The sequence below is a fragment of the Grammomys surdaster genome, unplaced genomic scaffold (genome assembly GCF_004785775.1).
Source record: "Grammomys surdaster isolate TR1022 unplaced genomic scaffold, NIH_TR_1.0 131, whole genome shotgun sequence".
In the NCBI taxonomy this organism is placed as follows: domain Eukaryota; kingdom Metazoa; phylum Chordata; class Mammalia; order Rodentia; family Muridae; genus Grammomys; species Grammomys surdaster.
This window is the reverse complement of record NW_021604589.1, coordinates 1483877-1511662: the sequence shown is the minus strand read 5'-3', so window position 1 is coordinate 1511662 and position 27786 is coordinate 1483877. Positions and strand designations below refer to the sequence as shown.

At 42.8% G+C, this 27786-nt stretch overlaps 1 protein-coding gene across 1 annotated transcript in view; it reads left to right on the top strand.

The window, feature by feature from the left end:
- The first annotated feature begins 9391 nt into the window (after positions 1 to 9391).
- Positions 9392 to 27786, top strand: part of Syap1 (synapse associated protein 1) — a 31150-nt gene continuing 12755 nt past the window's right edge. Inside the window, exons 1-5 of the mRNA XM_028761829.1 lie at positions 9392 to 9751; positions 15626 to 15744; positions 15968 to 16034; positions 19734 to 19807; positions 24614 to 24753. Of these exons, the coding sequence (XP_028617662.1) occupies positions 9550 to 9751; positions 15626 to 15744; positions 15968 to 16034; positions 19734 to 19807; positions 24614 to 24753 (602 nt within the window). The 5' untranslated portion in view covers positions 9392 to 9549. The remainder of the gene's footprint in view (positions 9752 to 15625; positions 15745 to 15967; positions 16035 to 19733; positions 19808 to 24613; positions 24754 to 27786) is intronic.

Sequence of the window (27786 nt, the reverse complement as noted above, 5' to 3'; positions counted from 1 at the left end):
GTGCTGTGATTACATCCATGCATCTTTACATCTGGCATAATGTTTTACTTTAAAGGATTTTACCATGGTTCAGCAATCAAGAGCATTTCCTACCCTCCCCCAAGGACTTGAGTTCAGTTCCCAGCACCCACATCAGAAACTGACAACTATCTATAACTCCAGCTCCAGGGAATCCAATGCCCTCTTTTGGCATCCTTGGGCAGGGGCATGCAGGCAAAGGACACAAGCACACACAGACACACACAGACACACACACAAATACGATTTTTTTCAATTAATTTTTAAAGTTCACTCTCTGACATGTACTACCACCACAAAAAGACTCAAAATGTCAAACTTCCACCGCATGAGCTGTACCGCTGCAGCCACCCTCGTGGTACTCTGCCACGTGGGCTGAGTAGCAGGACAGGCACACAGATCCCCCGATTCCACATTTCCTGATACCAGACTGCACAAACTCACAAAGGCACACCAGCATATTAATCGGTAAGGAGTTTCCGTTTGGTGTGAGGGACCCTGGACACCCGGTTAGTGCCTGGCCAGCATTTCCTGGACTAAGGGGTTGGCTTTTCATGGCCCCAGTCCATATGACTGGCCTCTAGCCGACCTGTGACTTAGGACATTGGCCCATTGGGTGAATTTTCCCTCTCAGAAATAGTTCCCCCCTCCCGTCAAGTTCTAGCAGCTGTCGAAAGTCCTGGTACCAGGTTGCTATTTCCTGGCTGACTAGCTTCTGGTGGGCTAGCTCTGCTGAGGCACTTAGATAGTCTCGTGACAACCTGATTATCTAAGCGGAGCCTGGTCTTCATTACCAGTTTTTCTTTTGGGATACCGGCTGATAACTTGGTAACAGCCATGATCACCCAGTGGGCGCATGGTCTTCATCCATACCCACAGACACCCTACTGGGTTGTCTACTGAAAAACCTCAAAACTTTAAGATTAACGCCTGAGTTGAAGCCTTCCAAATTAATACACCTTTCCAATAAGGTCTGGATCCAATACCCTCTAGATAATGGACTAAAGTGGCCACTTAATGGCACCCTAAACCTAATTATTTTAAAGAGTCTTAACACATACTGCCAGCAGTCTGATAACTGGAAAGAAATTCCCTATGTTCGTGCATTTATCTACCTTCATTATACTCCCTCCATGGGCTCTGCCTGTTCCCCACCCCAGGTTCTCTTAGCCATGAAACCTGCTCAACCCCACACCTCTTTCTAATCTTCCTTTTTAAATTAAACCAAAATGGGGGAATTACTGTGACTTTAGCAGATGTCTGCAAGTTCCACACTCACTAGCCTAGCCTAGAACTGGTAAGCTTCCCCATCCCCCACTGGCCAGAGTAACCGTCCAAATGGTCCCAGGAAAGATTTTTTGAGCTCAGAGCTAACCCTGTCCTTCCCTGAACCTCGTTCTACGATTGCTCCCCTTGGATGAGACACTTCCCCTCTCCTCTCGAGACAGTTTCTCATGGCTGAGTACCCCAGGCCAGGACAGACTGTTCTCTCTGTGTCAGGAGCATCGGCTCCCAACTGTAGTCCACAGTGTGTCACTTCCACGGGTCAGCCTTTCGTGTGCTACTTCCCCTCCTCCCCTGCCATCTGCAGCTGCCTGGACCCACTCAGTTCTGTCGGTTTGCCTAGAAAGCAGCAGTGGTCTGGGACCCTGCTTGCTCCCTTCCCCCTTTGCCTCCTTCGTCATTTGCAGGCCGACTGGACCCATTTAGTTCCAGCGCCTTGCCTGAAAAGCAGCGGTCTGGGACCCTGCTTGCTCCCTTCCCCTCTTTGTTTCTTAGCTCTGCTCTGGGTCTTCTGAGAGTTGTTTCCCCATGTGCACAACCACCCGCACAAAGAGCTTGGCTGCCCGAGCATACAAGGGAAGGTGCTCTCTCTCCCTCTCTGCCCGGGACCTGTAAAGTGAGTGTTAGCAGTGCCTTGCACTACAAAAACAACTAACATGAACGTTGCTGTGATACGGGACATGCTTGCTTTTCCCTGCTCACTGCAACTGCCAGAAGCACTGGGCAGTGACTTCTGGCCGCTAGCAGGAAGTCCCGCCCTGCTGCTGCTGCTGCCCAACCTGCCAGCCGTTATGCCACTATTGCCAGCTTTCTTATTCTGGTCCTAGCCAAAATGTTTCTTTGCTAATACAAAATGTGCTTTTCTACAAAACCCGTCAAATTTACTTAAGACAGGATAGGAAAGGCTCTGTCTTGATAGATTTTTACTACTGCTATTGAATTCTATTCAGTTACAACCAATCCTCATGGCTCTCAATCTTGTCAGAAGCCTGCTAATAGTATTTTTTAAGTTTATGGCTGACAGAATTCCCAAAGCCTCTAACGGTTGACCCAAGATGGTTTCAGAAGACTTGGACACCAGACACCTAGAAGATACAGCCTGGATTGTATGTGATGATATAGTCACTAACAAACACAGTGGGCTAGACTGGATGCTCTGAGTCAAATGACTTAGCTAAGTCAAACCAAGGTAAGTCATTTCTCATGTCACACGTATCCACTCCACAGAAAAAAGCCCTGTGTCTTCTGCACTTGGAAGCCAAACTGACTTCACCCAAGAGACTATGGAAACCACGGGAACTGTTGGCTAGTGGACTCTGTCATTTTTTTAAAAATAATATATAATTGGTAGATTATTGTTTACTCTTTCTCAGACTTCTGACTACACTGACAGCTAAGCTTTCACAGATTATCTGTTACCTCATTACCTAAACTCAGTTGCCATCAATTAAATGCTTCATATTTCCTCTTCTTGCTATGACTCTGCCCTAATATTATCTGAGTTCCTATAAACTTGCCTAACTCTAATAAAACATTCCACTATACAATACAGCAAAGGCTCATGTTAAAGACTGCTCGTGTTGTTAACTCATGCTGTTATCTCTTTTGTAAACTTATAAGCTACAGGAAACCCACTCAGATCTACCTCTCATGGACCAAATAGATGCCATCCAGATAAGTACATCTGCCTAAAGTTCCCACTTACTACCTATAACAAAGGGTGGGATCCCTCTGGGTTTCAAGTGTACATCTTAGAAAATTTTTCTTTCTCCCGAATGTATTTAATCTTATTCCCTACATCTTGCCAAGTCCAGGCACATCCAGAACAGCTCCAGAGACGCAACCTCCAGATGTTCCATCTCCTGTCACACACACACACACACACACACACACACACACACACAGTTGCTTCTACTGGACCTGTTCCTTCTGGCCTGTCCTCAGATGGCTCCATAGACCCTGGACAGTAGAACAGCCAACTCTCCTAAGACCAGACAAACATCCCTCATACTCATTCTTCTAGGTTCCCCTAAAGACACATCGCCCCCAATACCAGCAGGAAGTATCGAGATATCACTACAACCCTATTCCTGCTTTGCTGTCACCTCTAATTTTTCTTTTTAATTAAACCAAAACGGGGAAATGTTAATATTCTGTCTAAACTCCACCTCCACAGTTACCTGGGAACAGCCATGTATGCTCCTCCCCACAGTTACCTGGCAACAGCCAGGTAGGCCTGCCCACTATAAAAGGGGCTGCTTGGCCCCTCCTCTCTCTCTTGCTCCCCTTGATCCCTCTGCCCACAGGTTCTCTGCCCCCTCTCCCCACCCCCCGTCCTTCCCCCTCTCTCCACGTGGTCATGGCTGGCCTCCACTTCTCTCTTCTCTCCCCACCTTAGCACTCTGCCCTAAATAACTCCCCCCTCATGGAACCTTTTGGTCTGGCATTATCTGTCTAAGCTACAAGTGAAAATCTAACAGACACCCCAGAGTTATATTCCCAGGACTCACGTGGTGAAATGAGAGAACTGATTCTCGAAAGTTCTTCTCCAACCTCAGAAAGTCTGCCATACTTGGCGACCCCTCTCGCCTAAATAAATGTAACTTAAAAAAAACATTAGAATGTCATCAATGCCTCTGAATTGTACCCCTAAGACAATTAAAATGACAAATCTTGTTACATCTCCCAACAATTTTAAAGTAAATAGTATATTAAATACTTAGACTATTGTCCTTTTTCATCCTAGGCCATCTAGGGAAGAAAGGGAGACGCAAGAAGCTCCACTGAAGACCCTCGCCAAAATCCTGCCAGGGTTCTCATTAGTTTATAAGATGGCGCAACAAAGGGCCTTTGTCCAAACCGGAAATACCTTCAGACCGCATGCCAGAAGTTCGAAGGACCTGAGCTTCCTAATATCGATTATTCAAGAATGTCTACCCACTGAAAGAAACCATGATACTTTTTTTGTACATAAAATAAAATTTAAAAAATAAAAATAATTTTTAAAAGGTTTATTTATTAGTGTGCATGTGAATAACATATGGAGAGCAGCGCATGTACCTGGCGGTCAGGGAACAACTTTGTGGAGGAGGTTCTTTCCTGCATTTATGTGGCTCTGGGGCTCGAACTCAGCAGCAACTACCTTTACTCACTGAACCAGCTTCCTACTGTGCGTGCGCACTATCCTGCTTCCGTGCGTGCGTGCGTGCGTGCGTGCGTGCGTGCGTGCGTGTGTAAATGTGTGTGTGTCACCGAAGGAACCCTTGCCAGCTGGAGCATGGCCAACATGTCCCTGGCAGGCCTTGCCCTTATCCTCCATTCCCTCTGCCTCATTAAAAACCATTAGATTACATTCCTAAAGGTAACCTCCAAGGTCTATCTCCTTATTTGGCCATTTCCTCCTCCTAAGGCTAACTACAGAGGTCTAGCTGTCAAAGTATTGAAATCCAGCAATCAAAAGCCCCTTTTGGATCACCTAATTAACATGCTCATTTAAAATTAAACATCTCATCCTAAAGTGCAGTGGGTGGGGGGTACCTTTTTACCTTTATAAACCGCCATTTGTCTATGGACCATGTCTGTCTCCTCTTTATCCAAACATAGTCCTTTGTCCTCTGGGACAAATACCCTTTCCCCTTCTTCCTAGTCCTCTATCTCCTGTCTTTGTCTCTTATTCCCTGCCCTCTGCCCCTCTGGGACAAATAAAATCTCCTTTATTCTGAGAACTTGGATTTGGGAGTCCTGAGCCAACAATACACACACACACACACACACACACACTTCTTTAATTGGGTCTGGAGAGATGGCTCAGAAGTTAAGAATGCTTGCTGCTTTAACAGAAGACTGGAATTCTGTTCCTAAACCAGTTCTTGCCTAAGCCAGACAAGGGCACATGATAAAATATTGACTCAAAAATAGGTAATTTAAAATTAAATCTCTATGCCCATTGAGATGGATCTGCAGGAAAGGGTGTTTGTGGCTAAGCCTGACTATCTGAATTGGACTTCTAAGACCCACATGGTAGAAGAGAAGTTGTTCTCTATGTTCCATACATATTCCATGACATGTGAGTGGGAGTGTGCATAAGCATACACACACACAATCAATAAATATAATAAAACCTTTACAGCAAGTGAGGTGCCTCTCTCTCTCTCTCTCTCTCTCTCTCTCTCTCTCACACACACACACACACACTCACACTCACACACACAAATAATAATTCTTTTTGCATTTAGAAGCCAGAGGACTGGCGAGGTGACTCAGCACTGTTCTTTCCAAGGACCATAGTTTTAATTCCTAACACTTTCATCAGGTGGCTCACAACTGCCTGTAATTCCAGATCTAATAAATCCAATGTGCTCTGACCTCTGAGGGTATCTGCTGCGCGCATGTGGTTCACACAAACTTGTGCAGGTATACATACACGCATAAAAATAAGTAAGCAAATCTTTTTATAGGCTTAAAGCCATGGATACACATACATATAAATATATAAATGTTTTGTTGTATATATTAAGTAGATGACTTGGAAAGTATTTGAATCATATCTCACTAAACTTATTAGGAGTTGTGGATAGTTTGGGCTTGTCAAGCTGAAGTCCAGGATCAGAATAAAATGTGAATGCAGGTCAGTCTGGGGAACTGGACCACAGGGAAATCAGAATTATAATCAGTCCTTGAATTTATTTCCAAAGATCACTGGAACTGTCAAAGGATAAGGGAAGGAGGACTCACGGTTATTATTCCACACCAAACGTTAGAGTCTGGGCTTGGGAACTATGGTCATCAACTCCTTGCCAGTTTTGCTTGTTTAACATATAGTTACAGAAAAAGGTATAAGAATATAAAAAAGTAAACATAAGCCAGGAATAGTGGTATACACTTTTAATCCCGTAAGTAGGGAGACAGAGGCAGGCTGATCTCTGTGAGTTTGAGGCCAGCCTGGTCAACATAGTGAGTTCCAGGACAACCATGGCTACATAGTGAGACTCTGTCTACAAACAAAAAAGTAGACCTAAAGTTAAAATTAGTCAGCATCAACAATTACCAAACCAAAAACAGGCTTGTTCATTTATATCCCCAACAATTGCCCCTGTTCTGAAACTTTTTTTCAAGATTTATTTGTTTTGTATTTGCATGTGTGTTTTACCTGCCTTTCTGTATGCCACATATCTGTCTGGTACCTGTGGAGGCCAGAAGAGGGTGTAAGATCCACTGAGACTGAAATTACAGATAGTTATGAGCTACCATGTGCGTGCTAGGAATTGAACCTGGGTCTCCTGTGAAAGCAGCCAGTGCTCTTAACTACTAAGCCATCTCTCTAGCTCCTCTGGTATTAATTTGAAGCAAATGTTGACCATGTTTCCATTTTGTCCTCCAATATTGTAATATGACTCTTTAAAATAACTTCTTTGAAAACCTATACCCACAGTCACATAATAATACCATTACCGCAATTTAAAATTGAAACCAGGCAGTGGTGATGCATGCCTTTAATCCTAACACTTGAGAGACAGAGACAAGATGATCTCTGTGAGTTCGAGGCCAGCCTCATCTACAGAGTAAGTTCCAGAACAGCCAGGGCTACATAGAGAGACTTTTTCTCGAAAAACAGAACAGAACAGTTCTTGATTGGGGTGTTGCTCAGTAGCAGAGCTATTCCCCTCCATGCTCAAAGACCCAGCTCAATCCTCAGTCAAGAATTTTTGTTTGGTTGGTTTTGTTTATTGGGACATGGTCTCTCTACATGGGGCTGGCTATCTTGGAACTTGCTATGTAGCCCAGGATAACTTGGACCTCATAGAGACCTGCCTGCCTCTGCCCCCTGAGTGCTGGGATTAAATAAAGGTCTGCACCCCTATGGTAGGCTAAGAATTGTTTTTTAAAAAGGATGCTGTGTCCATCCACAAATGAATGGATAAACAAAATGGGGTACTACATATACACCCAATGGAATACTATCAGGCCTTAAAAAGAAGGAAAATTACAATATGTATAACATGGATGACCTTTGGGGATATTATTCTCAATAAAGAAGCCAATCATGAGTTGGCCAATGATGGCACATACATTTAATCCCAGCATTCAGGAGACCAAGGCAGGTAGATGTCTGTGAGTTTGATAGAGGTTAGCCTGGTCTACAAGGTGAGTTCTAGAACAGCCAGGGATATACTGAGAACCCCTGTCTTGAAAAAAAAAGGAGTAGGAGGAAGAGGAAGCAGTCACAGAAAGACAGATACTGTACAATTACACCAATTTCCCCTCCTCCATGGACTGGGGTTTGACCCAAGTGCCTCATTCCTGCTAGGCAAAAGATCTACTGCTCTAGTATCGGCAGCACCCCAGCCCTGAACGTAAGTATCTACAGTAGGCAGGCAGGTAGAGATGAAGTAAAATGATGTTTGCTAGAAGCTTAGTTGCAGAGAATGGAAGTAGTGTACGAATTTCAGCTTGCAAGATGAAAAATTCTGGCGACTGGTTACAAAGTCATGTGAATGTGCTTAATACTACTAAATGACTGACTTTGAAAATGGGTGATGATAAATTTTGAAATTTGATCACAATTTAAATATAATCTCAAAATTCCTTGATCTCATCAGCTTCCTAAGGTCCAAATTGCCATCTATATGTGTGTCATCATTTTTTAAATTTGTTTGCTGAATTATTATCCAAATAAAATGCACAGTTGTGGACTGGGGTGTGTAGTTCCCTTGGTAGAATATAGACCTAGCATACAGAAGGCACTGAGTTTGATTCCCAGAACCAGATAAGAAAGGCTCGGTGAGTGCAGCAGAGAATCCAAGGCAAGGCCAGCTTGGGCTACTTGAGACCCTATATTTAAAAGAAAAAAAAACCCTCACTGTGTAACTCTGGCTGTACTATGTAGACGAGGCTGGCCTCAAACTCACAGAGATCTGCCTGCCTCTGCCACTCAAGTGCTGGGATTAAACGTGTGTGTCACCATGACAAGCTTTGAGACCCTGTCTTTAAAAGAAGAAAGCAAGCACAAGTATTCAAGGGTTTGCTTTTTTTAATCCTTATTACATTTTATTTAGTATATGGGGTTGGGGGAGAACACAATGCATATTGTTACAGATGAGAGAACAGGTTACACGAGTGGGCTAGTTTCTTCTACCATGTGGATCCCAGGACTATGCAAGGTGGCAGACACCTTTACCTATGAGTCATGTAACCTACCAGGGTTTTATATTCTAAGTGCCACTCATTTGGTGTTTTGGGAAATGGTCTCATGTAGCTCAGGCTAGTGTTGAACTCAAGATCCTCCTGCCTCAGCTTCCTGAGTGCTGAGAGTACAAGTGTGTACCACTACGTTCAGTTAAATCTATTTTATATGTGCACGTGTATGTGCATGATTTGCTGAGTTGGGCATGTGTTTTATCAGTCTACCACTGAGCTACAGTCCCAGTTCTCTAAGCTATGTGTGAAATACTTTAAATTATATTTATTGAATAGGTAGTCACAGAGGCTGTGTGGAGATCAGAGGACAGAGAACCTGTAAGGGTCAGTTCCCTCTATCACATAGGTACCGGGAATCAAACTCAGGTTGTCAAGCTTGGTGGCCAGTACCTTTACCTGCTAACCGATCTCACCCACCCACTGTAAACCATTTTTAATCTACAAGTACCCCACCACAACTTCTTCCTTGCAATTTGTTTTCTTTTTTTTTTCCTTTAGGTTCTTTTTATTTTAATGTTGTGCTTTTGACACAAGGTCTTACATAGCCCAGGTTGGCCGAAATCACTATGCTCTACTCCCAGCTTTGAGTTACTTAAACTCAGGAGGAGGCTTGGGTCCTCCTTTTCAAAGGGTAGGGGTGTAACCTGGTCCAACTGGACCTGAAAAAGGAGGTTTTCATTTCGAGGCAATCACAAAGTGAGAACAGGTAGGATAAGCCCCCAAAGATACCAACTACACACCTATAAAGCTGGGCAAATAGAAAAAGGGAGTAGAGACAACGCACAGCTCGGCAGGGTCAAGCCCTTTTGGCCCTTAGCCTCTTTTCCACAAGCACGAACGGAGGGGTGGGGCGGGGAGTCGACGCGGAGGGGGCGGAGCCTGAGCCGGACGTGACGCATGCGCGGCCAGCTGAGACGCAGTCATAGAGGGTGGGCCAACGCCTGGCATCGGAGGTCTCGCTCCGGTTCCGGCTAGTCTCCCTCAAAGACCAGCGGAGTCAGGTCTCTTGGGCGAGGGGACCGCAGCGGCGGCGGTGACCCCGCGGGCGGGATGTTCCGAGGGTTGAGCAGTTGGTTGGGCTTGAAGCAGCCCGAGGGGGCGGCGGCGGGAGGAGAGCCACTCAGCAGGGACAAGCTGTCGGCGGGAGCCGCGCCTCCTGAGGAAAGCTCTGAGTGGCCGGTGGAGCCCACCGAGGAGGAGGAGCAGCCCACGGAGGACCCACAGTTCCTCCACCAGGCTAAAGGCCTCGGCAGTGAGTCCTCTCCGGGACCTGAGGGTGGACTGGGAGGGGACGCGGGGATGTTGATGTACGTGGAGGGGGACGGTCCTCTCTGACAGGGGACGGTTGTCTGAGGAGCTGGGCGACGCCAAAGTTCACCAAGCAGTCATGTTGCCTCCTCGACTTGCCTAAGAACTTGTCGCTTTCCTGCAAAGTTTGTACACTTGGGAAGCCATAAAGCGAGCAGTGTGCCGCTGTCTCCGGGGTTTTGACAAGGAATTTGGTTTCTTCAACTTGAAAACTTTCATCTGAATCTCTACCTCTGTCTCCCAGCTAGAAATGGTTGAGAAAATGCCTTCTGTCACAAGAAAGGACTGAAAGGTATTGCCTAAAGTAACTTGGTTAGTTACTCGAGCCAAAGTCATGCATGTCTTTTGGTTTTTTGAAACATCGTCTCATTCAGCCCCAGTTGCTCTCGAACTTGCCTTACAGTCAAGGATGACCTTGATTGCCCTGCCTCTGCTTCCCAGTTGCTTTGTGATCAGTGTTATTTTTTTCCCCTTTCAGCAGGACCTTTTTTTCCTTAGGGAGGGAAAGAAGATGCCAATTGTCTGCCTTATTCAAGTTCCAGTGCTATATAGATCTTTGATGAATAATAAATACCTCATTTTATCTATTCACCATCCCCAAGGGGTTGGGAAAACAAACCCAGCATTTTACTGATAGTGAGCAGTACAAGTAGATTTTGAGCCAAAAAATCTACCTGATTTCAAAGCCCATACTCTTTCCAAGTTTATTGTCTAGTTGAACAAACAATAGTTGTTGAGAATTTAAACAGCTGCTGTGGTAACTAATTCTCGAGAGACTTTGCAGGCTTAAATAGTCAAAGAACGTGAATTTGCGGGAGGTGGGCCCTAAGCAGAAGTAAACATAAGAGAATTGCAACAAAAATGTATACTAAATTTTGCTAGTTTTTTTTTTTGTTGTTGTTGTTGATTTTGAGACACTGTTATATAGCCAAGGCTGGCTTCAAACTGGTCAAGGATGGCCTTGAACCCAATCCTTCCTCTATGTCCCTCTGGTTGGGATTACTGGAGCTCACCACACAGTCTCTAAATTTTGAAAGTTTTAAGGGCTTATCAAGTAGATTCAGGGTGCCAAAGAACAAAGAAGCACAGACTTAAGTAGGAAAGCTCCTAATGTTCAAAAAGGTTGACTGTAAGATAGAGGCATAAGGAAAATAGCCACAATGTCAAATTTTAATAGTACATCATCTTGGCCAAAGACTAGACAAGGGAAATAAAACTTAGTGTGATACCATGAAATCACTAGAAAAGAGAATAACTATTTCCAGCTTAGAAAATTGGGAAAGATGCCGGGCAGTGGTGGTGGACACCTTTAATCCCAGCACTCAGGAGGCAGAGGCTGGCAGATCTCTAAGTTCGAGGCCAGCCTGGTCTACAGAGTGAGTTCCAGGACAACCAGGGCTATACAAAGAATCTCTCCCTCTCCCATTCCCTTTCTTCCTCTCCCTCTCCATTCCCTCTCTTCCTCTCCCATCCTCTCTCCCTCTCCTTCTCTCCCCCCTCCCCCCCACACACAGCCAAAAGCAAGGCCTAAGCCAGAAATCCTAGCTATTTAAGAAGCTGAGACAGGAGGCTCACTAGATCTGGACCTGCCTGGGCTACAATGTGAGGTCAAGGCCAGCCTTGACAATCTAGGCCTTGCCTGTAAAAACAAGAAACTTCTGATCCTCCTGTTTCTGCCTTCCAAGTGCTAAAATCATGGGTAGACACCACTATGCCCAGCTAAAATTTCCCTGACTTTTTTTTTCAAGACTGAATTGCTAGGCCTCTGAGCAATATTTCCTGCCATCTTTCCTCATGAGTTTCTCCAAGTTTTCTCTGTTGGTAGTGGCTTTGTTTGTTCTTTATCAGATTCTCTTGATGTTTAAAGAAGCTGAGTTTAGATGGAACTCCACCCCCAAAAAAATTGTTTAGTAATTTAAAGTTACTCGATAAATGAAAGCTCTTGCTTCTGTAATATATGTGACTTTAGGAAAATGTAAAAGTTGTTTAGAGAGGCTAGAGAAATTACTAGAGATGTTTAAATTTTCTTCATATTAGCCCTAAAATATTTTTTTCTCTAAGATCTATTTGTGGACTTTCTTAGTTTTGTTGTACGGTTTTGTTGTATGGGTTTGGTTCTGGATTTGGGGATTTGGTTTTGTTTGTTTGTTTTTTGACTGTATCCCAAGGCTAGCCTCAAACTTTCTACATAGCTGAGGCTAACTTGAACTCCTCCCTCTACCTCCCAAGAGTAATTGTTGAATAGTAAATTTAGCTTTACCAAGCCTGGTTCCTACCTATGTTTTGAAAAATGAAGTTAAGTGTCTCTGAGCTTGATTCCTAGTAAGTAGTTTCTTTAGACAATTGTCCTTTGTAAGAGTTGCCTTGGTCATGGTGTCTCTTCACAGCAGTGGAAAGCCTAACGAAGACAGAAGTTGGTACCAGGGACTGGGGTATTCCTGTGATAGGCCTAAACATGCTTTTGTTTGGTAGAATGTGAATTTGGGGACTTTGGAAAGCAGTGGAATGCTTTCAGTGTGGCTTAATGAGCCATCCTAGTAGGAATATGGATGACTTTGTTGCTGAGGGTGACTTGAACTGTGGAAGCCTGGCTTTAGAGGTTTCAGTGGAAAAGAATTTTAATAGATTGCCAAGAGACTGTTCTTATGATATTTTGGTGAAGAACGTGGCTGGTCTTTGCACTTTTCTGAAGAGTCTACTGAGGCTAAAGTAAAGAGATTTATATTAATTGTATTGACAAAGGAAGTCTCAGAAAAGCCCAGCAGAGACTTTGTTCTCTGGTTGTCTCATGAGTGTTTTGAACAAGCTTAGAAAGGAAAATATAAAATGTATGGTTCAAATATTTAAAAAGTACCAGGAAGTAGAATGGAGCTGAATCCTATGTTCTAGGAGATAACAGATTAAGGGAGACGGACTTTGGGACAAGATCCTACCCAGATAAGTACATACCTTAAATTCCAAGAGACAGAGCCAAATAGATCTCTCGAGTTCAAGGCCAGCCTGGAGACCACAAGAAGTTCAAGATGCCAGAGCCGTGAGTGGGCTATCTGCTGAGGAAAGCTGCTAACAGGGAGTGGGACCAGCCCATGAGAAAGAAGTTTGTTGCAGTCAACAAAGATAGAAAAGGAGTTGGGGATCTGAAAACTGCTTTGACATCAGATATGGAGATTCAGAGTTTGGAGTTTGCCTAGCTAGTTTTTTCTCTTGCTTTGGGGACTACAGTTTAGTGATTGGATGAATCTCAGGAAAGACTTTGAACTTCAGACTTTTAACATTGTTGAGATTGCTATAAGCCGGGCGGTGGTGGCGCATACCTTTAATCCCAGCACTTGGGATGCAGAGGCAGGCGGATTTCTGAGCTCAAGAGTTCGAGGCTAGCCTGGTCTACAGAGTGAGTTCCAGGACAGCCAGGACTACACAGAGAAACCCTGTCTCGAAAAACCAAAAAGAGAGAGAGAGAGAGAGAGAGAGAGAGAGAGAGAGAGAGAGAGAGAGAGTGAGAGAGAGAGAGAGAGTGTATGGGGGCTTTGGAAGTTGGACTAAAGGTATTTTTTATTATGCTATAGGTAGTAGGTATGGCCCCCATAGACTCATGTGTTTGAAAAAGCCTATGGGTGCCGGGGAGTGGAATGAGATGGTTTATATATGCTTGGCCTAGGGAATGAGTGGCACTATTAGGAGGTGTAGCCTTGTTGGAGTAGATGTGTCACTGTAGATATGGGCTTTAATGCCCTTGTTCTAGCTGCCTGGAAGCTAGTCTTCTGCTAGCTGCCTTCTGAACAAGAGGTGGAAGGAACTCTTAGTTCCTCCAGCCCCATGTCTGCCTGGACACTGCCATGCTCCTGCCTTGATGATAAGACTGGACCTCTGAACCTGTAAGCCAGACCCATTTAAGAGTTGTCTTGGTCGTAATTTTTGTTCACAGCAGTAAAACCCTAAGACAACACTGTTTCTGAGGGTGATTTGAACTGTACAGATATGTCCCAAGACGTTTCAGTAGAGAGGAATTTCATTATGTGACCTAGAGATTGCTTTTGTGGTATTTTTGTGAAGAATGTGGGTGCTTTCTGCCCTTGTCTGAAGAGTTTACCTGAGGCTAAGGTAAAGCGATTTATATTATGTTGACAAAGGAAGTCTCAAAAAAGCCCACCAGAGACTTTGTTCTCTGGTTTAGTCTCATGAAGAGACTTGAAAGTCTGATGACCTGCTTTTGATTCCCATAACCCACAGAAAGGTGGAAGGAGAGAACTGCCACCACAAAGTTGTCTTCTGGCTTCCACATGCCCACCATGACACATGTAACTACCCTACACAATCAAGTGATAGTTTTGTTTTTTGTTTTAGAGATAGGGTCTCATGAAGTAGCTATGGCTGTCCTAGAACTCACTGTGTAGAGCAAGCTGGCCTCAAAATCACAGAGATCTGCCTGCCTCTGTCTCCCAAGTGCTACAATTAAAGATGTGTGCCATTATGCCCAGTGATAACAGATTTTTATTGTAGGGGGAAAGAGACCTAAAGCTGAGAGGTACAAATGACAAGAGACTTGAGAAAGCTTTCAGCTATCTGTGGGTAACTAATAATGTTGGCCTTTCAAAGTAGTCATGTCCTGGGAAGTAGGTTACCTGTATAGAAAGTATCTGGCCTGTCTTTTGTTTTGTTTTTGTTTTATTATATGCGGGGGGGATTGCTGTTGGTGGTAGTTTTATTATTGTTTTTTTAAGACATGGTTCCTCTGTGTAATAGAGCCTTGGCTGTTGTGGAAATAGTTCTCTATGCCAGGTTGGCCTCGAATTCAAAGAGATCAGTCTGCCTCTGCCTCCTGAGTTCTGGTTTAAAGGTGTGTGCACCACCATCACCTGGCAAATTTGGTCCCTTCTAAGAGCCTTTCTAATATTTAAGATTCCTGAGATTCTAAAATTAAGTGAAATATCTTTGAAAAATTAAGCTACCTCTGTAAGAATGTTAATTTGCTAAGGGTTTTCTGCTATATGGCTTTTTTTCTTTCTATTTTAGCCCCATGCCTTAAATGCCATGTTTCTCTCTGCTTTGATAAATGTATTTATGTGTGGAAGGATATGTGTGTGCCATGGTGCAAGTTGGGGTCCAACTTTTAGGAGTTGGGTCTCTCCTTCAGCCATATGGGAGCCGTTATCTTGGTGACAAGTAAGTGTCTTTACCCACTAAGTCATCTAGCCCCCTCTTACTTTTTCTTGCAGTGGGTGACAGAATCTCAATATGTATCCCTGGCTGGCAAGCTAGAAAGCAAGCTATTCTTAATTTCACAGGGATCCATCTGCCTCCCAGGGGCCAGGTTAAAGGCATGTACCACAGTACCCAGCCAGTTTGCCAGTTTTCCTCTCTCACTCTAGCTCTGTCTGTCTGTCTGTCTCTCCCTGGCTGTCCTAAGAGCTCGGTAGATCCAACTGGCCTCAAACTTACCTCCTGCCTCTTCCTCTGAAGTGCTGGGATTAAAGGCATGTGCCACCACCACCTAGCCTCAGTTTGCCTATTTTCAAATGTTTTCCTTAGATTAAAATACAGTGTGTAGGCAAAATAGATAGTTCAGTGATTAAGAGCTATGCAACTATGAGGACCTGAGATTTGATCCCATTAAAGATGATTTAACATACGCAGGACTATATGAGCAAACATTCATAGGCTTCAAGTTGTAACTATGTGTTATTACAAAAGGGACGTGAGCGTGTACATATTTTGCTATCCAAGAGGGTCCTTGAGCAGATCTCCCTGCAGATACTGCTATGAAGATGTTATAACCATTGTACTTAGATTAAGTGCAGACCCTTTTTTTTCTTTACAGATTATTTGTATAACTTTGCAAGCGCTGCGACAAAGAAGATAACTGAGTCTGTTACAGAAACAGCTCAAACAATCAAGAAATCTGTGGAAGAAGGAAAAATAGATGACATCCTTGATAAGGTACATTTAGATAACTTGTAAAAGGAGAAATAAATAAAAGTTGTTAGTAGCTATTGTGATCATCTCTTTAACTCAAGTAAAAACTAATATACTGATGGAATTTTTAAGAATATCTTTTGATTCTTGGATAATTTCACACATGTATACAATGTATAGTGACAGTAATTCTTACCTAATAGTAAACTTTCAAAGTAATTTGACTTTTCATGTATCTTTTTAACAGACTATTATAGGGGATTTTCAAAAAGAACAGAAAAAATTTGTTGAGGAACAAAATACAAAAAAGTCAGGTATGTAATAGGTTTGTCCTACTTTCTCGCTAAGAGTGTGTGTGTGTGTGTGTGTGTGTGTGTGTGTGTTTGTGTGTTTGTGTGTTTGTGTTTGTGGTGCTAGATATCAAACCCAGGTCCTTGTACATGCTAGCCATTCTAGGCAAGCTTCCCTACCAAGTTGTATTGAGCATCTACTATGTGCTAGACCTATACTAAGACTGCACTAAGAATATAAAAATGTATAATACTTGGGTGGTGCCCAGTGTTGGAACATGTGCGTAGTGTATTCAAGGCCCTGGGTTAGATCCTTGAACCAAAAATTGTATACATATAGCTAGGTATAATGGTTCACACTTGTTGTCCCATCATCTGGGAAGCTAAAGAAGAAGGATTGCAAGCCGGGCGGTGGTGGCGCACGCCTTTAATCCCATCACTTGGGAGGCAGAGGCAGGTGGATTTCTGAGTTCGAGGCCAGCCTGGTCTACAGAGTGAGTTCCAGGACAGCCAGGGCTACACAGAGAAACCCTGTCTCGAAAAACCAAAAAAAAAAGAAGAAGAAGAAGGATTGCTGTGATGTGAGTTTGAGGCTATACTCCCAGCCTGAGCTACTTAGTAGATCCAGGCTAGCTTAGGGTACAAAATGGAAAAAAAACGTTTTAAATTAAAAAATAGTCAGATGTGGCAATATATGCCTTTGATCCCAGCACTTGGGAAGTAGAGGAAGGTAGATCTCTGAGAGTTCAAGGCCAGCCTGGTGTACTTAGTGAGTTCCAGAACAGCCAAGTTTATGTAGAGAGACCGTGTCCCGTGTCTCAAAAAGAAAATCAAATACACACACACACACACACACAGTGGGGGAGTAGGGGAGGGAGGGAGAATTCAGTCTTTTATTGAACTTGTTAGAGAAGAGTGTCAATCAAAAACCAAAGCCAAGCTCTGGTTAGATTAGCAAGACTTAGTCTAAAAACAAAACAAAAAATAAAAATAAAAAAAATGAACCTAGCTGGGTCCTATAATGCCAACATTTGAGAGGCAAAGGTAGAAAGATGCATGCATGGGAACTGCCTCTTTACTTTAGAATGAATTGCTCTGGGTTGCCTTGAGTTGGGATTTAGTGGAGTTAAAGAGTATACTATAAGGAACAAATGGGTGCTTGAATGGAGGCCTAGATTCCTTTCCTCATTAGCTAGGTGTATATCATCTTAGTATCCTCAGTATTTAGCTTCTAGCTGTTCATTGACAATTTGTTTCCAGCCCTATCATTCATTGCTTGTAATTTGTCTTTTGCTTTGGTTTCATTCCTCAATAGATTCTAGATTCTTTTCTTATCCCTTCCCCTTCATTTTTATTACCTTTATTTATTTTTGGCCTGTGTGTGGCAGAGGACAACTTCCAAGAGTAGATTCTATCCTTATACCATACCCAAGGATTGAATTCATGGCATCAAGTTGGCAGCAAGTGCTTTTAACAGCTAATCTATCTCAATAGCCCTTTCTGTTTATTTTATTGTTAATTATGTTATGTATGATAGGGCTTGTCCCTTGGAGCTGGAATTATAGGTGGATGTGAGCTGCCTGGCAATGGATGCTAGCTAGGACCTGACCTTGGGTCCTCTGGAAGAGTAGTATGGCACCTGAGAATGTCAGAATGTATCAGATTCCCCTGGAACTGGAGTTACAGAAGTTGTGAGCCACTACATATGTGCTGAGAATCAAACCTGGGTCCTCCCAGAAGAGTAGCAAGTGCTTTTAACCACTGAGCCATCATCTTCTATCCCTTGTCATGAAGTCTGAACCACTAAGCCATCTCCAGCTTTGTTTTCTTTTGAGATAGGGTTGTACTATGTGTTTTTGGATGGCCTGGAACTCATTGTGTAGTCCAGAATGGCCTTGAATTGACAGAGATCTACACAGAAAACTGCCTGCCTCTGCCTCCCAAGTGCTAGGATTAAAGTGGATCATCGTGCCATGCTTTTTTTTTTTTTAACAGCATTTCCCTCTGTGGCTCAGGCTGTCTAGAACTTAAAGCAATTATTTGCCTCAGCTTCCCAAGGGTCAAGGATTACAGACATGCACCACTATGCCCAGAGACATACAATATATTAATCTAATGCTTATTAATTTTGCTAGTTGACCCAGTGATGTCCTTTATAATATTTTTACCCAGAATCTAGTCAAGTTCAAAAACTAGTTGAGGATGTGATACTATATTCTGTCATTTCTCTTAATCTTCTTTAATCTGGAATGTTCTAAATTTTCTGTGGTGGTTTGAATATGCTTGACCCAGGGAGTGGCGCTATTAGGAGGTTTGGCCTTGTTGGAGGAAGTGTGTCATTATGGGGGTGGGCTTTGAGACCTTCCTTGTCTAAGTTAGATTTTACTGCTATGAACAGACACCATGACCAAGGCAAGTCTTATAAAAACAACATTTAGTTGGGGCTGGCTTAGGTTCAGAGGTTCAGTCCAGGATCATCAAGGCAGGAGCATGGCAGCATCCAGGCAGGCGTGGAGCAGGAGGAGCTGAGAGTTCTACATCTTCATCTGAAGGCTGCTAGCAGAATACTGACTTCCAGGCAGCTAGGATGAGGATCTTAAGCTCACGTCCACAGTGACACACTTCTTCCAACAGGACCACATCTCATAATAGTGCCATTCCCTAGGCCAAGCATATACAAACCATCACATTCCTCATAGCTGCCAGGAAACAGTCTGGTCCTGGCTTTCTATGGATAAAGATGTACAGCTCTCAGTTCCTTCAATGCCATGCCTGCCTGGCTCCTGCCATGCATCCTGCCATGATGATACTGGACTGAACTTCTGAACCTGTAACTGGTCCCAATTAAATGTTGTCCTTTATAAGAGTTGCCTTGGCCATTGTGTCTCTTCACAGCAATGGAAGCCCTAACTAGGACAATTTCTTTTTGAGATAGGGTCTTGGCAGTTCTGGCTGACCTCATATTTGCTATGTAGCTGAGGTTGACCTTGTCCTGGTCTTCCTGATTCCACCTCCAAGTACTGAGGGTGGACTGCTTTCACCTTAATATATTTTTGTATATTTGAGCTTTGTCTGATATTTCCTCATGATTAGAATCAGATTGGGTATTCTTGATAATTTGTCCTTCTCAAAATAACATATTCAGGGATCCTTAGTGTGTTTCTCCCCTACTGTTCATATATGTGTGTACATACATACACACATGTGTGCCACTTTGTACATGTGGAGGTCAAAGGATTCTTCCACCATGTGGGTCCCAGGCATCAAATTCAAATCTTCAGTCTTGCTGGTAAATACTTTTACCCACTGAGCCCAGTGATACCAATTTTGATTATCTGATTAAATTGCTGTCAGATTTCTGTACTGTGTCATTCAAGTATATTATTGGCCAAATGCACACATGCATAAAGTTTACAAAATAAGTCTGGGTACTACACAAATAACCATATTTGGATCTTACTGGTAAATTACAACGTTAAGTGGTCTTGTAATAATCTTCCTTGTTTTTTGCAATGCAGATTATGGTAAAAAATATTATAACGATATAGTGCCTGCAGAAGCCAGATGAGGGTGTTGGATCCCCTGGAACTGGAATTAATATAGGCAGTTATGAGCTGCCATGTGGGTGCTGAGAACTGGACCTGGGTTCTCTGCAAGAGCAGCAAGTGCTCATAACCACTGAGCTATTTTTCTAACCCCTATAACCTTTATATTTCTGTATAGAAGCGGCTGTGCCTCCATGGGTTGAGAGTCATGATGAAGAGACAATTCAACAGCAGATTTTGGCTCTATCAGCTGTAAGTACCCTGTAAATACCCTGTGTAAGTAACACTTTTCTCCTGTCATGGTACATCTCTGTTCATAGGACTTTATCTTTAGCTCAATTTTTTTTTGTTTTTGTTTTTTTTGTTTTTTCACAATTTTTCTTATATATAATTTTTATATGTTCTTGTTTGGGTTTGAGTATCTTGTTTTGTTTTGCGGAGACTGGGTTTCACTATGTAGCCTAGGCTGGTCTTCAACTCCCACTATATAGCCTAGGCTGACTACAACTATCTGAGCTTCCCTAGTACTGACGTTACAAATGTATACCACCATGTCCAGCTTTTACAGTTTGATTGGTTGCTTGGTTTGGTTTGAGATGGTCTCCGTGCATAGCTCTGGCTACCCTAGAATTTACTATGTAGACCAGGCTAGCCTCAAACTCACAGAGATCTACCTATCTTTGCCTCTCAAGTACTGGCTGGAATTAAAGGCATGTACCATTACATCTCACATTTTTTTTAGATAAGGCTTTGATCACCAAGCTACATTCCTAGCCTTTGTTGTTTTTGACTCAGTGAGTTTCATTAAGATTGCAAACAGGATCATAGGTGAGACGTCATTTACAGGAACGTAGCTAACTTACCAATATCTATACCACTGAGGAAAATGTGTTTGGATTTCAGGCAAGGGTGGGAGTCATTTGAGAGTCTCTCACTGATAACCTTCAGTTAGCGCATGCTTTTCTTTTTTCATTATGTTAAAGTATAGCCTATTATAGAGGCTCATCCGTGTAGTCCTAGTACTCTGGAGACTGATGAAGGAAGATTGGCACTAGCTTGAGGTTAGGTTGGCCTATATGGTGAAACTGTTTCAAAAGGAAGAGATTTCTTTTATATGGTTTGATAATCTTTGAAATATGGTAGCGTATGAAGTATTAAAGCAGTATTGTAGTAGCTCTTGTGGATAGAATTATTATATTCCGTATTTTCTGTTTACCTACATATGTTTGTTGGTAATTGACATTGATAAAGACAGAATTCCATTTACTGCCCCACAAAACTTTGTCTCAGGACTTGAAGAAATGTAACCAAAGCAGCCAGTAATAATGTTGCAGATAATAAAAGCTAGTGCTTTTATCCCTCTTGGACACTGAGGAGGCTGAAACTTACAGTAAGCATAACATGCTGGTGATATTTTGTGTGTGTTTGCATGTACTCACACAATACAGCACTATGAAGGTCACAAGCATGTTATGCTTACTTCTCTGTTCTCTCAGAGAGCAAAGGCCAACTTGATCAAAGCTTAGTGCATGGCACATGACTTCATGAATCCATATTTGCTCTGTGATCAGTAATTTTCACTTATTTATTTTTAATCTATATGGATATTATATGCCTGCATATATGTCTATGTACCACATGTGTGCCTGATGCACTTAGAGGACAAAAGAAGGCGTAGGATCCCCTGGAATGGAAGTCGCAGATAATTGTGAGCCTCTATATGGGTGCTGGGAATCAAACCCAGGACCTCTGGAAGAGCAGCCAGTGTTCTTAACTGCTAAGCACTTCTCTTTTTTGTTTTTGAGACAAGGTCTTACAGCATAGCCTAGCTGGCTCAGAACTTAGATAGCCACCTGACCCTGCCTCTCAAGTGCTGGGATTAAAGGCATGTTTTTGGTTTTAACCTAGTTTTTTTTTAGATTATTACATTTATTTTGTGTGTGTTTGCATGTACCCACACAATACAGAACTATGAAGATCACAGTATACCATGCAAGGACTTAGTTCTCTCCTAATATGTGGGGCCCAGGAATCTCTGAGCTGTCTCACTGGATTCTGCTTTAACCTATCCTCCATCCTTGTTGGGCATGAGAGAATGAGCTCGGGGCCTTGTGGATTGTATAGCTTATGCACGTGCTCTATTATCACTGAGCTATACCACCAGCACTCTCACCTCTATTTTTTTCCTGGTAAAAATTTGTGAGTCTTCCTTGGATTCTACCTCCTCCACAGGAAAGCCTGGGCAATGGTCATTGAAATAATTGTACTCATGGAGCAGAAACTCCACTTCTAGGAATTTCTTCTAAGGATATCATTTTGTGGGCAGCAAGATGGGTCAGTGGGTAAAGAAAATTCTTGCCGGGCAGTGGTGGCGCATGCCTTTAATCCCAGCACTTGGGAGGCAGAGGCAGGTGGATTTCTGAGTTCGAGGCCAGCCTGGTCTACAGAGTGAGTCCCAGGACAGCCAGGGCTACACAGAGAAACCCTGTCTTGAAAACAACAACAACAACAAAAAAGAAAATTCTTGACTCATAAGTCTAGTGACCTGAGTCCAATCCCTTGGACCCTCATAAAAGGTGAGAGTGAGAACCAAATCCACAAAGTTGTCCTCTCACTTCTATATACAAACTGTGGCACAGGGGTCTGCCTCTACCTCCCCCCAGTAGACACAATAATGATAATAAATACAATTTTTTTAAATTTAAAATTCACTTTACAAAGGAATACAACAAACTCTCCTTTTTAAAAAAAAATAATAACATCTTATTCTGGAACTCAGTGTATAGCCCAGGCTGGTCTCAAACGCTAGGCAATCCTTCAGCATTAGCCTCCCAAGTGCCAGTATGACAGATGTATGCTTTCAGAATTCTTTCAACAAGTTACTAACTATTTAAATGACTCTGAAAACAGGTCTGGTTTAGTAAGTTATGGTAAGTTAGTGCTCATGTAATTTAGCCATTAGAGCTGGAAAGTTGTTCATGGCCTTGAATGAAAAAGGAAAGTCAGCTTTCATGCTTGTCACCTCAACAGTCAGGAGGGCAAGAGTCAGTAGAAGTAGGAGGAGCAAGAGTTTAAGGTTATTCTCCAATAGAGAATTTAAGGCTAGCCTTTGCTATAGGGGACTGTTTTTAAAACAAAAACTTGGGACTGGAGAGTTGCTCAGTGGTTCAGAACACTGCATTCTCTTTCAGAGGATCCAGATTTGATCCACAGTAACCACATGGCTGCTCACAACAATCCATAACTTCTAGTCTTAGGATCTGACACCCTATTCTGACCTCTGCAGTTACTAGCCACACATGTTGTGCACAGACATAGGTATTGGCAAAAATCCATACACATAAAAACTTACAAAAAAGAAAGAAAATATTTTTTAAAAGCAAATTGCCTTATGTATCAAACAAGATTTGTTTTTTAAAGTGGTAGCTATAACAATATATGGACTGCCTGCCTTCCTATGTATGGCAAGTCTTACCTGCTGGATTCTCTAAAGGCATAGAACTGACAGAGTAAATATGCATATTAAAAGTAGATGTATTAGACTGGCTTTCGGGATGTAGTTCAGATAGTCCAAGAACTGTCTCACAGTGTAAAGCTGAAAATCTGGTAGTTGTCTACTCACAAGGCTGGATGTCTCTACAGTCCTTGTCTGGTGCTGCAATCTCAGAAGATTCCTGGATAGCTCCTGGTCTCAGTCTACATGGGAATCCTAAAGAAGTTGTATTTAATGCCAACTGCAGCAACAGAATAGATGAATTTGCCATAGAGAGTAAGGACAAACAGGCAAAAAGCAGGGTTTCCCTTGTGTCGTTATATGTGAGCTGCCAGTTTTAGGGTGGGTCTTTCTGCTTCAAATAATCTGATTAATAAAATTGCTCACAGAAGTGCCTATCAGCTTGGGTGTTAATTGATTCCTGATGTAGTCATGTTGACAACCAAGATTAGTCATCACTAGCAGAGACACCAGATGTATTAGAGATAGGGGCCCAGAAGAGTGTTACATTGAACCATAAATTGTCTATAACTAGTAGGAGTCTGTGTTGTGTTGTTTTACTTTGTTGAGGCTGACCTTGGACTCATTCTATAGCAGAGGCTGCTGGCCCTAAATTTCTAATCCTCTTGCTTTTCTACCTTCCAAGTACAGGGATTACAGACATCAATACTATACCCAGCTCTTGATTCTGGGACTCTTGATTCCATACTTTTCTTGAATGTTTTGTGGGGGGTTCATGGTGGTGGTGATGGTTTTCTTTTTTTGTTGCTTGGTTTTTGGTTTTTAATTTTTATTTTATGTTTATGGGTATTTTGCCTGTATGTACGTCCATGCACCACTTGGATGCAGTGCCTGAGGAAGCAGGAAGAAGGTGTTGGATCACCTAGAACTGGAGTTATAGACATTGTGAATTGCCGTGTGGTTGATTTTAATGGAACCTGGGTCCTCTGGAAGAGCAGCCAGTGCTCCTTAAGCACTGAGCCATCACTTCAGCCCCATATCCTCCCTTTCACTCCAAAGATCTTAGGGATTAAACTCAGGTCATCAGGCATGATAACAAACACCTTTACCCACTGAGCAATCTCACCAGCCTAGGTTTTTTTTTTGTTGTTGTTGTTGTTGTGGTTTTTTGGTTTTGTTTTTTTTTTTTTTTTGTCTTTTTGAGACAGTCTCATGTAGCCCAGGCTGACTTCCAAACCTCTGTACTGACTTTGAAGTCCTAATCCCCTTGGTTTCTACCTCCCAAGTGGTGGGATTACAGGCCTGTTCCATTGTGCTTTGGCCTTCAGTTAGAATGTTTCTAAACCTAAAGGTATCTGATAAAAACAAATACGTGTTTATGATTTTTAACTGTTATTTCAATCAACTGAGTGAACTGTCTAGCTTCCTGGGAGCCTCTGTCCAGGTGGGTGTTATAAAAAAACATGAAAGGATGGATTGTTTTCCTATCTCATTTAAGTTGGCCAGTTAGTGACAGCTCAGTGGACTTTGTGACTGATGCTCTGTTAAAATTCAGTGTATGATACCCATCCCCTTGTGGTTTTTGCCTCCATTTCTCATCACAGGACAAGAGGAATTTCCTTCGTGACCCACCAGCGGGTGTGCAGTTTAACTTTGACTTTGATCAGATGTACCCTGTTGCCCTGATCATGCTTCAAGAGGATGAGCTACTAAGCAAGATGAGATTCTCCCTCGTTCCTAAACTGTAAGCACCATGTTCTCTAAAGGGACACTGTTCACTCCTGCAGTGGTGATTTCTATTTCGCTGTAGTATAGTGATTTCACTTCTCCTAAAGGTTCTAGTTTTATGCATTGTGTTAGGGAAGAGGCACTGAATTAAGGCCAGAACCATCCCTACACTATCTGTTCATCCAAACAGGCCCTGCAGCCCTTCAGAGGCCCTGTGAGCTTGGCTGCATGCCCAGAATAGAGAGGGCAGACTTGGCAGGAAAGTCACGATGAGATGTGCTCTTTTGCCCAGTTAAACAGTAGAACATGTTTCCTTCAGAAACGACAAATAGACCCAAATAATATCAGATCTGTAAAGGCTTGCCTTTTCCTTGAACTCCCATGTTTTGTATTCATGCTCTGCAATGGCTGTGGTTTGTTGGTTTGTTTGTTTGTTTTTTAACCAAAGAAAGGCCCATCCCTATTCATAAAATCCCAATTGCCCTTTAAGCTCCAAAGCAAGCCATATTCTGTGATGCTTTGTCATTGGTCTGCCAGCAGAGGGCATCCTTCCCCTCTGCAGCATCCCTGCGGCTTTGTTTCCCTCTGACTCCGGTAGGGTTTTTGTTGTGTTTGCAGTACTGGAAATTGAATTTAGGACCTGGCTCACACCAAGCAATTGTTTTAACATTAAAATAAAACCCTGAATCTCTTTTTGACTTTTTATTTTAACACAGGGTTTTACTAGATTGTCTAGCTGGGCCTTGAAATCAGTATGTATCCTCAGCAAGCCTTGAATTTTCAGTCTTCCTGCTCAGGCTCTCATATGACAGGGTTTACAAGCCTGAGCTATAAGGCTTAGTTATGAGGAAGAAGAGGAGGAGGAGGAGGAAGAGGAAGAAGAAGAATAGGAGGAAGAAGATGATGATTGTCATTGCTATTATTTTGTTCATATTTTTGAAGCCAGCTTTCGAAACAGGGCTTGGCTCAAGACTATGATCCTAGTACTTGGGAGGCAGAGGCAGGAGGGTTATAAGAGGCCAGCCTAGGTCATAATTGGGAGACCCTGTTTCTAAACAAAGCCAAAGACAAGGCATGGTGACTGACATTTGTCACCCCAGTATTTAGGAAGTTGAGACAGGAGAATCACTATGAGTTTGAGGACAGCCTGGGCTATACAGTGAGACACTATCTAGAAAAAAAATCAAACAAATCTGGTATTTATTTTGTGAGTGTCCCCCTTCTAGAATGTTCTTAATTCTTGTTTCATGGTTGCAAGATCTTACCATTTCCCAAGGATACAATTTATAGTTCTCTCAAATATCTTCTTTCTGTAAATTTTTCTCAGAAACTGGTTGGAGCTCAGCCTTCTGGGTTGTGGCCTCCCCTCCCTTGCCTTCTGCAGTAATGGCACTGTAATGAGGGTACTCGACCACCTTATGTTGAGATTGCCTTTTACAGCTGGAGAGATTTAACTAGCTGTAATGTAAGTAGGTAGCTTCTCTGCTAGAGGATTCTTCAACCTCCTTGCCAGCTGCAGGCACCACAAGGGCCTGGCCTGTCACCAATTCATGTGTAGGCTGTGCCCCACAGCTTCAGTATGGCATCACAGCCCCAGCCTCAACTGCACCAGGTGAGCCTGCATCCCACATAGGAAACTGTTAGGCTCAATCTCATAGGAAGGGCAGGAGATAGGAGAGAATAGAGCCATCTCCCCACTTCTCATGGGCACTTGTGGCCTCTGTTCCAGGGCCTTTTCGAACTCCTGCCCAGTAAGCAGGCCCGCTTCTTGCAGGCCACTCATCCCATAGGTAGCACAACTCCATACAGTACATTTTTGTTTACCTGTTGACTTTTCAGCTTCCTTTGTCCTACCCTCTCCTATTCCCATCTCTGAAGGATTTATCTGTGCAATTCCTCTTCTGTGATTTCTGGTGTGTTTTCAAAGGGATTATACATTAGCTCGTGTTCATTGTGCAATGTTTAGCTGACCACATAGGGATTTTGACAAGTATTTCCTAGTCCTTGGGACCCCATGGCATCTCAGGTCTATTGTCTTTATGAGAATACTTCTTTGGCAAAGTTATTCTAGCCTCAGGAAGCCAGTTATATAGGACATTTTCTTTGTGTTTTCCTCTATAGTGAAACTCTTCTCTCTATAACTATCAGTATACTGGTGGTAAATTCATTTTTTTTTGCTTTTTTTTGTTTATTAGAATTTTAAGTTAACATACAAAGTACTGGGTTTTATTACAGGATCCTCATACATGTGTCACTAGAGTTCTGATTTGTTTCCCTCTGCCCCTTCCCTTTCTTCCTCCAGCTAGCTTTCTCATCTGAATTCCTGTCACATGTATTCCATCACCCTCCCTCCTCATCCTTTTTTTTTAAATGTTAATCAAAGGCTGTATAAGTTTGGTAATGTTCAATAACAAGATGCCCATAAATTCATTTTTATTGTTGTTTGGCAGATTTTTGTTTGAGACAGGCTTTTCATGTAACCCAGATTGGCCTCAAACGCTGTATGTAGTTGAAGATGACCATGAAGTTCTGATCCTCCTACCTTCACCTCCCAAGAGTTTGGTTTACAGGCACATAACCACTATAGACAGAGTATTACCAAGTTGCCCTGGCTTTCCTGAGACTCACTATGTTATTGACCAGTCTAGCAGCCTTAATTTTTAAGGGATCTTCCTGCTTCTGCCTCCCATGTGCTAGCTGCTGAGATTGGAGACATGAGTCAGACAACAAGCCTTTAGACTGTGGCTAACATAGCTATTTATAATTAAGGATGTAAAGAAATGTGCTATCTGCTCCTCTACTGCATATGCTTACAAAACCCTAAGAATTGACTTTTTTATATATTGTCTCAAACGATGCAGGGATGAATAAAACACATATTCTGCCCTCACAGATGGTCACAAGAATAATTTCTAACTGGGCATAGTAGTGTACCCTTATCCCAGTATTCAGGAGGCTGAGGATGGAGTTGGAGGCCAGCCTGGGAAAGAGAGTGTGTGTGAGTGTGTGTGTGTGTGTGTGTGTGTGTGTGTGTGTGTGTGTGTGTGTG